The sequence below is a fragment of the Sapajus apella genome, unplaced genomic scaffold (genome assembly GCF_009761245.1).
Source record: "Sapajus apella isolate SASKATOON/1434 unplaced genomic scaffold, GSC_monkey_1.0 scaffold17, whole genome shotgun sequence".
NCBI lineage: Eukaryota > Metazoa > Chordata > Mammalia > Primates > Cebidae > Sapajus > Sapajus apella.
In genome coordinates, this window is record NW_022436957.1 from 16005717 (window position 1) to 16019294 (window position 13578).

General features: G+C 41.5%; 1 protein-coding gene across 9 annotated transcripts in view; it reads right to left on the bottom strand.

Annotated features, from left to right (window-relative positions):
* Positions 1 to 13578, bottom strand: part of RPS6KA3 (ribosomal protein S6 kinase A3) — a 166048-nt gene that overhangs the window by 100669 nt on the left and 51801 nt on the right. For 4 of the 9 annotated variants that reach the window (XM_032286099.1, XM_032286096.1, XM_032286098.1 and 1 more), the window contains exon 1: positions 9847 to 9922. The exons of 1 other annotated variant lie outside the window; for it this stretch is intronic. Coding sequence is in view for 2 of the 8 variants with exons in the window: in XM_032286094.1 (XP_032141985.1) it covers positions 9847 to 9915 (69 nt within the window). In the remaining 6 variants the exon portion in view is untranslated. 4 more of the 9 variants (XM_032286094.1, XM_032286092.1, XM_032286100.1 and 1 more) reach the window with 3 other exon arrangements.

The following is a 13578-nucleotide window of genomic DNA, read 5'->3' on the forward strand; positions in this document are numbered from 1 at the left end:
TCCTTGGTAAGAATAAGGCTTTGTGCTACATACATACAAATATTTATATATATGAGAAGTCATCTATCTCTCTAGGTTATCCTGTGCATCTCCACAATACATACTCATGTAAACTATCTGGATCCTTTTCCCTTGTAGCAGATCTCATCTAGACTGGGTTACTCACCTGGATGTTCTCAACTCAAACGGGGCTGTGTAGTGAAAAGTCAATAGAATTTGTAACCTGAGACTTGGGTTTGAATTCTGCCTCCTCCAGTTAGTAGCTGTGCAACCATAAGCACATTACTTAACCCTTCTAGGCTTCAGTTTCCTCATCTCTAAGTTGAGGATAATTATGTATACTTCACTCAAGCTGATATACACAAAGTGACTTGTTAAGGGGAGCATTCAATACATGTAAGCTGCCTTCCATCTTCACTTGGGAAAGAAACAGCAGTGATCTCAACATACCCCTCACCCTTTGTTTGTAGGCAGGAACATTCTAAAGTTGTTTTTGTAAACTAAGGACTGTATTTTCCACACTTGTAAACTAAGGCTAAGACAAGGCTGTATATTATTTTGGATTTGAGTACTCTGCCACCGCAAATGAGTTAAAATTAGTGGAGGGTACAGAAAAAGTAATATTTGAACTTTTACGCACTGTGGCTCTTTCAGAATTTGTACTTAAGATAGTTTTGATAAAATTAAAAAACTGTATTGGTATGTTGTGGATGGCAAAATAAATTTTAGTGAAGTGAATGTGTTGCACACCCTAGCTCTGACTTTGTTAATGTATCACCTGGAGCAGGTCTGCCTGAACAGGTCTCAATTTTCTTATATAAATAGGGTAGGGCTAAATTGTTTTCTGCTCTAAAATTCTATGCTAAAAAAATTTAAATACTTTCATGTTTCAAGATGTACCAATCCACTTTTTCGGTTTTAACTAGCACAGTACAGTGAACACAACACAGTATTTAAACAAATTACCATACAGTAATTTATTCATCCAATAATATAGAAGATAATTATATATTTTTCTACCCAGAGACATTATTCTTACTGTTTATATCTCTGTCTGTAAGCTTGGTACACAAGACGAAACTTATAATTACAACATTTTTTGATATTTAAATTTCCCCTAATGCTTCAGTGCTATCACTTGAATTAGATATCACAGTAAAACTATTTAAAGTTGTAGGAAAAGCAGAATGGTGATTTGTGGGGTATGTACCATACTAGGGGGTTTATCAGAATCTTCAGGGTAGAAAAGGACAAAACAAACCTGATTAAACATAATTTGAAAAAGCATGTTAAATATTTGTTTTGAGAAAAGCTTTAGCCTATTAATTTCAAGATAAAAATCATATAAAGTAGGAACGAAAAAACACTGGTGTAAAAAATTGATTCAATTTGTACTCATCCTATAATCTAGAACTATACTGTTCAACATGGTAGCCAATAGCCACTGGTAACTATTAGTTAAAATTCAAAAATTCAGTTCCACACTAGTCACATTTCAAGTGCTCAAAAGCCACATATGGGTAGCAGCTACTGTACTGAACAGTGCTGATCTAGAAATTTTTTTGTTATTTTAAGTAAATCTTTATTATATTATTTTCAGGTAGATGTCTCTGGTCCTAAATGTGAAGAACTGAAATAACATTCTAGGTAGCTGAGGTTTTTGCTATAGGTTTTACAAGATTTCTGGAGTGAAGATTTATCCCAAACTACTGCACTTGAAATGCATTTCAGTCTATTAATGTCAAAATGATCTTTTGCTTCAGGCTATCATTTGACATCTGCTTCTAACACATATCAAATGACTGAACCAAGTTTCCTATAACAAGCTTTGTTGGCCAAAGAATTAGAGCCAAGCTCACAGAAATCTAGATGACCAGGTCAGATTTGAAGATGAGATCATCATCATATGTAAGATTATAAAAATCAATTTATATGGTGGACAAAACAAAACTAGTTTTTAAGGTATGTAAGAGACCACAGATATACTAGCTAAAATGGGAAAATTTGATTTAACCTATGCTATGGTTGTAAATCTATTATGACAAGAAATCTAAAAGTGCTTTTAGATTTACACCTAAGTGTACAGTAACAAATATTTAGGGAACTAGCACATTTTATGAGAACAGAAAAGGACTCACAATGTGGAGACCTGACTCCAGGCGGGGTAGTAGGCAAGATTTCCATTTTATAGCTGCCTGTTTTTTAGTTCATTTATGTTCTACTTTCTAGCTGACAACTTCAAGAGAGGAAGGTAAATATGCAGGGGACGTAATGCCAGCAATTGAGCCATTCTGTTATGGTATGTAAAACATAAAACCACTATTCATTGTTCAATAATATGCCCAGCAGATATCCCTGACCCCAGAGGTATTTGTACGTGATGAGCAGAGACCAGAAAAAGGGTGAAGATGCTATTTTATATTATCTGAAAACTGTGACTTTTTTATATTACTAACCCTAGCTCTATTCTCTAGTAAGTGAAAATGAGAAGCAATTAATTTAAATAGGAAAATGGGAAAGAAAAGCAGATTAAATGGTAGTATAAAGTGGCATATAGTAGGAAAAGTTTTAAACTACAAATATTAGACATAAGTTACAGAAACAGTCAATGTACAGGCCATTTAGTAGGGGCAATTCGTTTGATATTAAAGTAGAATACGACCATTAATTTTCAGAACATCAAATCAAAAGTATAAATTATTTTTAATTTTTATTTAAATTTAAATTTATATTCACTATTAAGGTGGAACATTTTTATACAATTTAGAAAGATTTCAATTCAAAATGAAACAAAACTCTTGACAGTTAAAGAAAACACTTCAATATAGTCAATTAAACATAACAGCTCATTTCCAGGCGATACTGGATCACATTACTGTAGTTATCAGACTTTCCAAAACTGTGTTCTGCAAAGCACTTTGTGTCCACTGAGACTTCAATAGGTGGTTCACAAAAAAGGGGTTCTGACATCAAGTCTCAAATGCTGTGGGCCCTATCCATTTTGCAGATTCAATGTATACAACATCTTAAAAGTTCTAAGTTACACAGTAAAGACAGGTTAAATCTTGTTTAATGCCACATTTCCCAGAGTTACTTGATTATGCCATACTCCCTTGTTTTTTGGAGGGGAGTGATTCTTGAGGCATGGATATACCTTTTAACATCACATCTCCAGTGACTTTTTTGCTTGAAAAATACTATACTATTTAGAGTTCTGTAAGTACCAACAGCATATTACAGACAAAATCTAAAGGATTACATTTCTAGACAGGAAAACCCAGTTACCCTATGGCATTTCCAAATAACTAAAACAAATGTGTTTATAGTAATGGGGACGGAGGTGTGACATTAATTTCTTCCCCTAAAAATTAAATTAATGGAATGGATTCATCCTAAAATATAAAAAGGTATGCACATTTTGTGTTGGTATGTTTTAGAAAGAAAGTTAAAATTCTACCTACTGATGCTATAAACTGACTTTGACTATTTCTTCAGGGACATATTACCTTCAAGAGGTAGACATCCAGGATATACTATATTTTACGGATTAAAAGATACAATCAAGTATCAGGTACACTATTATTTTATATATTGTTAAGGAAAAAACATGCTGGTAAATAAACTGACATGCCATGGACTGTGAGACATCTTCCAATTTGAGCAATATTAAAATGTGAACAAGCTTTCCTTCTTCCACATATTCTTCACAATGTTCTGTTTTTTCCCTTTAAAGATGATATTGAGGAAGGGATAAATGCAAAAAGGACAAGATTCAAGAGATTTCTGTTCACCTTGCCCTTTCAATTACATTCAGATATCACAATGACTATTTAAACCGATCGATCAAATAAATCACTTTTAATTGCTTTGCTGGATTCTAAAAAATTACCCCAGAGGAAAAACAAAGAACTCAGACAGTTCTTTAAGGGAGATGATCTGTTGTAACTGTTGCTTATTAAAACCTTAAACCATGTATTGAACCAAGTACATTACATATAGTATCATTTCATTTAATTCTCACCAAAACTCTATGACGTGGACATTATTTTCATCACTATTTTACAAATTAGGATGTTGAAGTATAGAGATATTAAATATAATTTGCATAAGGTTACAAAGTTATTAAGTGGCAGAGCCAGGACTCAAACACAGGTCTTTATGGCTCCAGAGCTTATGTTCTTTAACACTTTGCTATTAATCCAAATAATCCCACAAAGTTCCTTCTAACTTTTAAGAGTAAGCAAAAGCCAAAATACTTAAGTAGTAGTAACTAATGTATTTGCTTAAAACAGGCCACATGACAGAAAAACAAATATTGCATGTTTTCACTAACATGGGGGAGCTCATAGGTAGGGAGTAGAATGGGAGTTACTAGAGGATAGGGTGAGCGTGGGGGTTACAGAGGGGGTGCGGGTGAAGAAAGGTTGGTTAATAGGTACAATACAAACATACAGTTGGATAGAAGGAATAAGTTCTAATAATGGATAGTAGAGTAGAATAGGATGACTATAGTTAATAACAATGTATTATATATTTCAGAATATTTCAGAATAGCTAGAAGAAAGGACTTGAAATGTTCCCAACACATAGAAATGATTAATGGATACCCCAAATACCCTGATGTGATCATTACACATTCTATGCATGGAACAAAATATTGCATGTACCCCATAAGAACATACAGATATTACTTATCAATTAAAAAGTAAAAATTTTGGTGTGCCAAAGTTTATCTTTTAACAGTTTGTTTAGCCAAAAAGACAGCTTCCTCCTATGTTTCTGTACATTAGGGATTAATAATATTGGCTTTTAAATTGCACAACTTGATAAACTGTCAAAAATAAATAGGCCAAATGTATGAAATAATCATTATGTGCTATATGGATACATTTTATCCTGAACCCGTTTTATAAAATACAGACACACACACACACACACAATATATCTGTGCTTGTCTTGTTAAATCGTGACGAACTTTAATGATTAAATATGGTAGTTTTTACTGAATGATTAAATAGGGTAGTTTTCCTTTGGTTTAATGCTTTTTGGTGTTAAAATGATAAACCAGAATATCTGAAATCTAGTATCTTCAGGTTAATGATACAGGTCACTGTATTAATTCCAAAAGAACACAGTGACGGAGTGGGGTGGAAAAAAAGACAATGAATGCTAGGTATTACAATTTAGATACCGTTTTTTTCTATTTATGTGAACAGGGGAATGGATGTGTAATATATGTACTTGCACAGCTGCATTCCAATGCTTTAAAATGTGTTATCCAGCAAAGCACATAAACAACTGAGCATTATCACACTCAGGAATTACCAGTGAGACCACCAACATGTCAGTGTGTCATTCATCATAATCTGAACTGCTGGGCCTAAATCACCCATTCTGTAATGGGTCAACCCATTCTGCACTGGGTCAACCAGGCAACTGTGACCTTGGGTACATCATTCACAGCCTGGCAGACCACATGTCCCTGAGAACGGAACTGGAGCAAATCTTGTTAATTATCACAATGGTATGAATTTCTTAGTAATAAACACCTTTAAAAACTTTAGGACAATTCTTCTGGAATTCAAACTTCTAGATAAGTGATCTATATTTTTGATCATTCTATAATTTGGCAAATGTCAAGTCCTTGGTCAGGAGTGCACTGTCCAATTATGCCATCCTTCTTATTAAAAATAAGATATACTTATTGTGTTTTCCAGAAATGCACACTAAAGAGAAGACAAGGTCTGCCTATACTTGTTTCTGTAATTAAAGTTTTATCTTATTAATAAAATTTAAATGCATCCAGGAAGTTTCACATTTTGAATCTGCCCCATTACTACAGGATCAAGCTGCCAAAATAAAGCAAAGATTTCTAGATTTTAAAAAACTGACATCCTCTACCATAATCACTGAAAACAAGAAGTGTTCAGTAATGTGTCACAGTTACTTGACAGTTGACATGTAACAATACCTGTCCTCTCCTCAGATCTTCACTTAGGGGAAAGAAAAAAACCTGAAAGGTGGTAAAAATAAAACAGGAAAAGGAAAAGAAACAATAAAACATTTTTTTCAAAATCAATGATTATACTTTAATAGAACATTTTCCCTATTGATAAAATATAAGAAATACATATATATTGACAAAGTAGAAATACTATAAAATCTATGTACTATACTGTAGAATACTATATAATCTTTGAGGTTAAAAATAGCTGCACATTCACTAAACATGATCTCCCACACAAAAGCCTCATTTTCTATAATAAAATACTTATATAGTTGATATTTTTCGATATTTTTCAGTGTATCATGGGTACCTGTTATTTAAAGGTAGCTATTTTCACACAACACATTGTATAATACACATTGTATATAACACATTTCTATAAAACAAAAATAACCTTCATAATTTTATTATTTTGAAAACTTCATATTTAGATTTACTATCATTTATACCTACTCTATTGCAACGAAGAATAAAGTATTACTCTAGGTCAGGCTTATGATCCAGTAAATGCTGTCTCTGGCAGCAGTGGCAAGGAATTTGTAGAACAGAAGAGCCATAGTTCCTACCTATTCATCCTCTAAACAGTCAAATATTCCAAAGCATATTAGTATTTTTAAGTAACTCACTAAAGAGTTCACCTAGACCAGTTAGGAAGCTAGTTTGTTTTTTATCTTGTACCAACCCTTACTTTGCTTACATAGTACTTCCTTTATTATCTTAAATTTGCTTCTTTAAACATTTGGCCTAGTTCTAGCCTATCATGCTCTGACCCACGTTTGAGTTTAACCACAAGGGTTTTTTTGTTTTGAACACCATGAGATTCGTGTGAGGTCTTAAAGCAAGAAGGCCAGTGTAAAGGAACTAAAGAAACTACCCGTGTTGTTACTGAGGCACTGAGGTCTTTTTAAATTGTACATATTTTAATGAGATTAAAACGATTAAAAAAAAAACAGACATAAGATTCATAATCATTCTATTCTTGACTTTCATGATTCATTCAGCAGATATTTATTAAGTCTACAATATATAAGTGCCAGGCATTGTGTTAAATGCTGAGGATTCAAAGGCGCGGGGGGGGGGGGGGGGGGGGGGGGGGGGGGCGGAGTCTGCTTTCAAGAATTCACAGTGTACTAGGGATGAGACCATAAATATAAACTCCTACACAGACAAATCCTGAAATCTTTTAACCTGGAGAGAAATATTTTGATGTATTTACTCAAGTAAATGATTCTTTAAAAAAAACGATGTTACTCTGGTAAAATACAATTATGATCTGATAGGAACCTACCGGGGAGGAAACAGCATAATAGTGAAAATATTAGACCTCTGAGTGGACTTTTTCAACCTTTCCGTCACTGTCTTCTATATTTCCAAATTGTATCAGAAGCAATTTACTTGAAATAGCTGAACAAGCAAAGGAAACTAAATATCTAAAAGCAATTTGTTAGAATTTAGTTTTAATAAATCTTGGCAACATTGGCTCTGTTTGACATATTTTACGCCAGAATAGCAAAATTCTTTGAACATAGCAAATTGTGGAATCCTATCTGTCAAGTTATGGAAAACATGATAGTAACTGAAATAATAAGGCTTTACCAAATGAGACCTCTTATAATACTCTATTTGTTTCTGGAAAATACATGACCTCTAACTACTGGCTTATTTATACCCTGAATTTTTCCACAAAAGATTTGAAGCAGCTACACTGATATAAAATGAAACACATGAATTGTATCCACCTGGCTCTGAATTATGGCTCTGCCATTTACTATTTATAATCTTTGTGCCTTTTAACTTCTGAGATTTGGTTTCCTAATCTATAACAATGGGGACCATAACCCTACCCTGCTGGGTCATAGGAAGGATAAAACGAAACAGTAACATAGCACAGTACCTGGCATGTAGTTTGTGCTAAATAAACATCAGTTTTGTGCTTCCTTATCCAAATGCATTCCTTGTAGAAAAAAGATAAGGTGGAATTTTAAATGATATTGTTTTCCTACACATTGATACATGCCAAGCAGAAATGTGGACTGATCTTGAGTTGCAACTGTTAATGTTTGTATCTAAAAATCAGGCTCAGAGCAAATTTAATTTCTTTCCACAAGTTCAGTGCTTTGAGAACATGTTATGAATCTTTTAGCTGTATTATTTAACGCAAAAAATTTTCTGGGGAAAAATATGAAAAGAGCCCTTGCACACTGTCTTTCACACTATCCATTAAAAGGATGATTAAACATCATAAGTTTGGCTTTTTAATAAAAGATTTATAGTATTAGTCTGGTCAACAATTTTAAATAAAGTTCTTGTAATTCTGCCAGTCTTAAAAACATGATTTCCTTTCTTTCTTTCCTTTTCTTTCAACATATATCAATGTATTCTCCATTGAAGAGCAGCATTTAGTTCAGGTTTTACAAATATGATCCAAGTAGCAAAATACTAAGCACCAATCATAAGCACTATTACAACTCTTCGTGCGTTAAGAACAAGCAAACATTTTTATACAACAGTGGAGGTGACTGGGGGGAAAAAAGTGAAAAGCGATTTGAACTGATTCCCGCCCTCTGCATTATACCCGAGAATAAAAGTGTCCCGCATCTCAGATCAAACTGAGCCCCGGTTTTACTGACGTAACCGGTAACCCTATCTACCTCTCACACTGCGGAGGCCGGCAGGGCAGCGGCTGCCGCCAAGCACACCACTCATCAGAGCCTGCCCCATTCCACCCCCGCGTTTCAGTCATGCTTTCCAGAAATGGGGTCACTCACTCAGTAACTATTACACACACGCAGCCTATCATCCTGTAATCCCCCAAAGTCCGCTGCGGGGAGAGAAGGCAGCAAAAAGTCAAGAAGGAAGAATCACAGACGCGCCACCATCAGGAACTGATTTTCCACTCCGGAGAGGAGCGGTGATACCCTGGAAAGGGTCTTGTCTGGATTATTTTCGCAGACCCCGAGATGTTCTGGAATAGGGGCGGCTGAGAAAAGCTCGGTGCAGTGATGCGCCCTGGGAAATTCTGTTTTGCGCTGTTTGGGCATATTGTTTGGGCTTTGGGCACTCGGGTGGGTGTCTCAGGGACGGTCACCAGATCCCGGGCGAGGAAAACCAGAAAGCCCTTTACGGCGGCCGCTGATCTCCTTGAATATCACCCTCTCACATCCATGGACAGGAAACTCAAGTTAAACTCGAAGGGACGGAGGGCGAGCTCTGCGACCTCAGAAACGGGGGTGGTAGGGGACCTTGGGCTTCCACTTTCTCCTTTGCAGCAGCAGAAACCGCTGCGGCAGACGGGGAAGGGGAGGCAAAACCCTGCACCCCTTACCCGAACCCCCCGCAGGTCGCCGCCCCTGGCCCCGCGCGCCGGTCTCTCCGCAGCAACCCCTCCCTCGGCCGGACTCGAGAGTCCCAGCTCCTCAGTGAATCCGATCCCTACCCCTCCCACATCCCCCAAAGTCGCTAAGGTCGCGGGGAAGCCCCCGACCCGGCTGGGGCAAACTTCCCAACTCCCCGCCAGCCCCCGCTCCGCCTCCCGCTTCCCCCACGCAAAGTTGATTAAAATTGGCTTCTTGCAAAGCCCCAGCGCCCACTCCAAACCCCACGCGCCGCCACACTGGCAGCCCCCGGAGCAAGGGAAGGAGGTGAGGGTGCGGGTGGGAGGAATAGACAGTCAGACTGGCAAAGAGACCCACCCAGACAACCCAAACCAAAACCCTGAACCCGGGGGAAAGACGCGAGCGGGATCAGAACGGGCAGAGTGGCCAGCTCCGGGTAGCGAAGCGAGCCGGCGGGGGCGCGGGGAGGAGGCGCGCCAGCCCCAGCCACCCTGCTGCACTCACCTCAGCGCTGTCGGACGGGCTCTCCACAGCCATCTTCTGCCACGGGTCCGCCAGCTGCGCCAGCGGCATCTTCCCCCCCGGCCCGCCGCCTTCACCGCCTCCTCCCTCCCCGCCCGCCCCGGGGCCGGCCCCGCTCCGTCGCCGCCCGAGCCCCACGGCAGCGGCGGCAGCAGCAGCAGCAGCAGCAGCGGCGGCGGCGGCGGCCCCGCAGAGGGCTCGACGCCGACGCCGACCGCCCGAAAGCCGCGCGCCTGGCCAGAGACGCCCGCACGCTGAGCGAGAGCCTCGCGCCTCCGCCGGGCACCGGGTCTCGCCCCTTTCTTCCTCTCCTCCTTCCGCCGCCGAGACTACGGCTCCGCCCCCCCCGCCGGTTCCCGCGCCCGCTCCCAGCCGAACAGCGACCGCCGCGCGCTCCCCCACTTCCGCTCACAACATGGCGCCTAAGCGATACCTGTCTCTCAAAGCGAGGCTCGGCTGCCGCCGCCACCGCCGCGCGCACCCAGGGGCTGGGCTAGCAGAGGACACGCCCCTGGCTGCCGCGCTCCGCTCCTCCCTCTTCCCACCCCCCTCCTTCTGCGCCCCAACCTCAGCTTCTGGGCCTCGCCTACTTTCAGGAAGGGCGAGCCCAAGAGATCTGGGGGCGTCGGCGGCAGGCGGGGGAAAGAAATGGGAAAGGCAGCAGGGGCAAAGGCTAGGAGCCTTTCACTGCCAAGGGTCCAAGCAGGTCGTAGGCTACTCGGGAATGAGGGAGAACAGTGGTCCCCTCCCAGCTGCGGAGGGAGGTGGGCAAAGTATTGGGGGCGCAGTCCCGAGCCAAGGACCCGGGGAGGGGTGTGGAGTGTCTTTTCGGCTGGTCTCCTCCGGGGGTGCGTGCGTGCGTGCGGGCGCTCCTAGTCTCTGGGGGCATCCCGTAATGGCCCAAGACCCTCCCTCTCCAGGGTCACATGCTGGGAATTCACCTGCCCCCAACCTCCCCCGACAGAGGCACTGGAGGCTTCGTGCCTGGGAGCTTCCTGGGGGCTCGGCTCCCGGCTTGATTCAAGTCTCTCCAAGTTGACGCTCTCGTGTTAAATTGTGGTTATTTGGTATTCATTCAGCTTGTATTAGTAGCTTCCCTCGCACACCCCCCACCCCCGACCGGCCCAAATTCTCCTCAAGTGCGCAGAGCTCTTGGCCTTCAGCCTAGACCCTCGAACCCCTGCCCCCCCACTTCTGCTACCTAAATCTTCAAGAGGGAGAAAACAGGGATGTTCCCTAAGGCTATCCCTCTCGGCAGAGGTTGGAGAATTATTTAAAAATATCTTGTAGGCAGGAGCGCGGGGTTCCTGCTCCTCTGTTGACTTTAAATAAGAGATTAGATTAAAAAATCAGGCTGGCCGTGGGCGGAGGAGGAGGACAGAAGGAGGGGAGGGGTTCTGACTCCTCCTCCTGCCCAAGATGGGGAAGCCCTAGGTTAAGGAAACCCAGTGCCCCGACGGCGACGGAGCCCCACAGGACGGGGAGAGGTTGTGGGGGAAGGCCTGGGCATCCGGGGTGCGTCCTAGGAGGACTCGACCCTGTGTTCACTGCGCCAGGAGACGCTGCGCGCTAAGTGCGCCCAGGCAGAAACGTGTAAAAGTCGCAGGGCTGAGTGGAAAGCTACTGCAGCCCCTGGCTAGTCGCCCAGCGAGGGGAAGAGAAAAAGCAAAGGGAAATCTCCGAGCCGGCCTGTCCCTTCAGTCCCTCAGGCCGCGGCCCAGGCATCCCGGTCCTCCCACGCCCAGCGACCACGGCGCGTCCCCTGCTGCGCTCCCAGCGAACGCCTATTAACAGCTTCCTTTCATCCTCCAGGGACCCAGACACCTGGAGAACCCTCGCCTGCCTCCCTAAGCAGGTGTGAGGATGAGATTAGAGCCCCACACCCAGCCGGCCAGGTCTGCGCCGGCGGTGCAAGGTTTCTCGCTGGGCCTGCGAGAGGCAGGTGTTAGGTTCTTTCTGCTGCCTTCGCCAATGCGCCCCTTGACACAGGCTCCAGGCGGGGGAGCCTCGTGGCCATTTCGGGAGGCTCCAACTGTTTAGAGAGCCTGAGAAGACTGCAGGAAGTCCTCGTGGCGAGCCTTCTCCCTAAGCTTTGGACTCAGGGGGACAGCTCAGGATGGGCAACATCTGGGCAGACTCAACCTCGTCTGGGGGAGAAGGCGAATAGGGCCACTTGGCTCATGATTTTGTCACTTCCCCCAACATACTATATTCAGGTGCTGCAAATCCAACCTGGGCCCAAACTCAGCTAATTTGACAGCACCTTCTCTGTGTAATTCCCAACGACAAAACGCGATTGCAGAAGTTAGGAGGATAAGGAGTTGTGTACTATTTTGCATTTATGTACAAAATGCTTAATTTATTCATTTACATTGCAGAGTCACATGACCACTCCTTATAGCGAAAAGAAGTTCGTTAATTCGATTGGCTTAAAGTAAATTAGCTCTCCCTACCCTTTGATCAATTATTCTAGTTAACATTCTTGCTTAAGTAAAAACATACATAGTTGAAGAAAGACAGTTATGTGGCTAACACTGTTCAGTGCTAGTTACTCCACGCAAAGAACGAACTGACATTTTAAAGCAAATTGTATGCCGTTTTCAATATCAACTTTTATTCGTCTCTGTTGACCTTGAGGACCAGAGGAATAACTTTTAAAACAGAGTTAGCTGATCTGTAAAAGTAATGTGAGCGGTTGTCACATTTCATTTAATTAAGCATTAAATGAACTGTTCATAATGGGTTAAAGTGGCCGGGTTCAGTGGCTCCCCTCTGTAATCCCAGCTCTTTGGGAGGCAGAGGTGGGTGGATGACCTGAGCTCAGGAGTTTCAGACTTGCCTGGCCAACATGGTGAAACCCCGTCTCTACTAAAAATACAAAATTAGCCGGGTATGGCGGTGCATGTCTGTACTCCCAGCTACTCCAGAGGCTGAGGCAGGAGAATCGCTTGAACCCGGAAGGCGGAGGTTGCAGTGAGCCAACATCGTGCCATTGCACTCCAGCCTGGGCGACAAAATTGAAAATGTTTCAAAAAAAAAAAAAAAAAAAAGTTAAAGTACCACAGATGTCTTGCACATAGGGTCAATTTGATAAGTATTTGTGAATTGAATGAATTGATTTAGAAGAACATTATTTTTCATTTTGCCCCAAAAGCTAAGAAAATGAATTCTTTTCTTAACAATAAGCTTTTTCTCTTTTATTTCTTCTATTAAATCCAAGAGCAGTACAACCACTCTCTTTGGTTAGGAGAATTTGGAAAAATCAAATGAAGCTGGAGGATTTTTCTTGTAGGTAGCAGCAAAAAGAGTTATTTGAACATTGAAGCTGATACTGTCCTTGGCAGGATTACTTTCCCCTCTGTTTAACAGAGGAGAACTTTAAGTGTAGCTGTTCAAAGAATAGCTGTCTCAGATCGATAGACCTGCAGGTGTTAATATGGTGGTCAGTAGCCACATGTGGCTACTGAGCACTTCAAATGAGGTTGGCTGGTCAAAGTTGAGATGTGCTGTAAATGCAAAGTTCTTGCAAGATTTCAGAGTTAGTAAAAAAAAATGTAAGATATCTCATTAATAATTATTTATATTGACAACATGTTGAAATATTTTGAATATATTGGGTTAAATAAAATATTTCATTACAATTAATTTCACCCTTTAAAAACTTTAATGTGGCCACTATAAATGTATACTTACATATGAGGCTTTCTTGTCAAG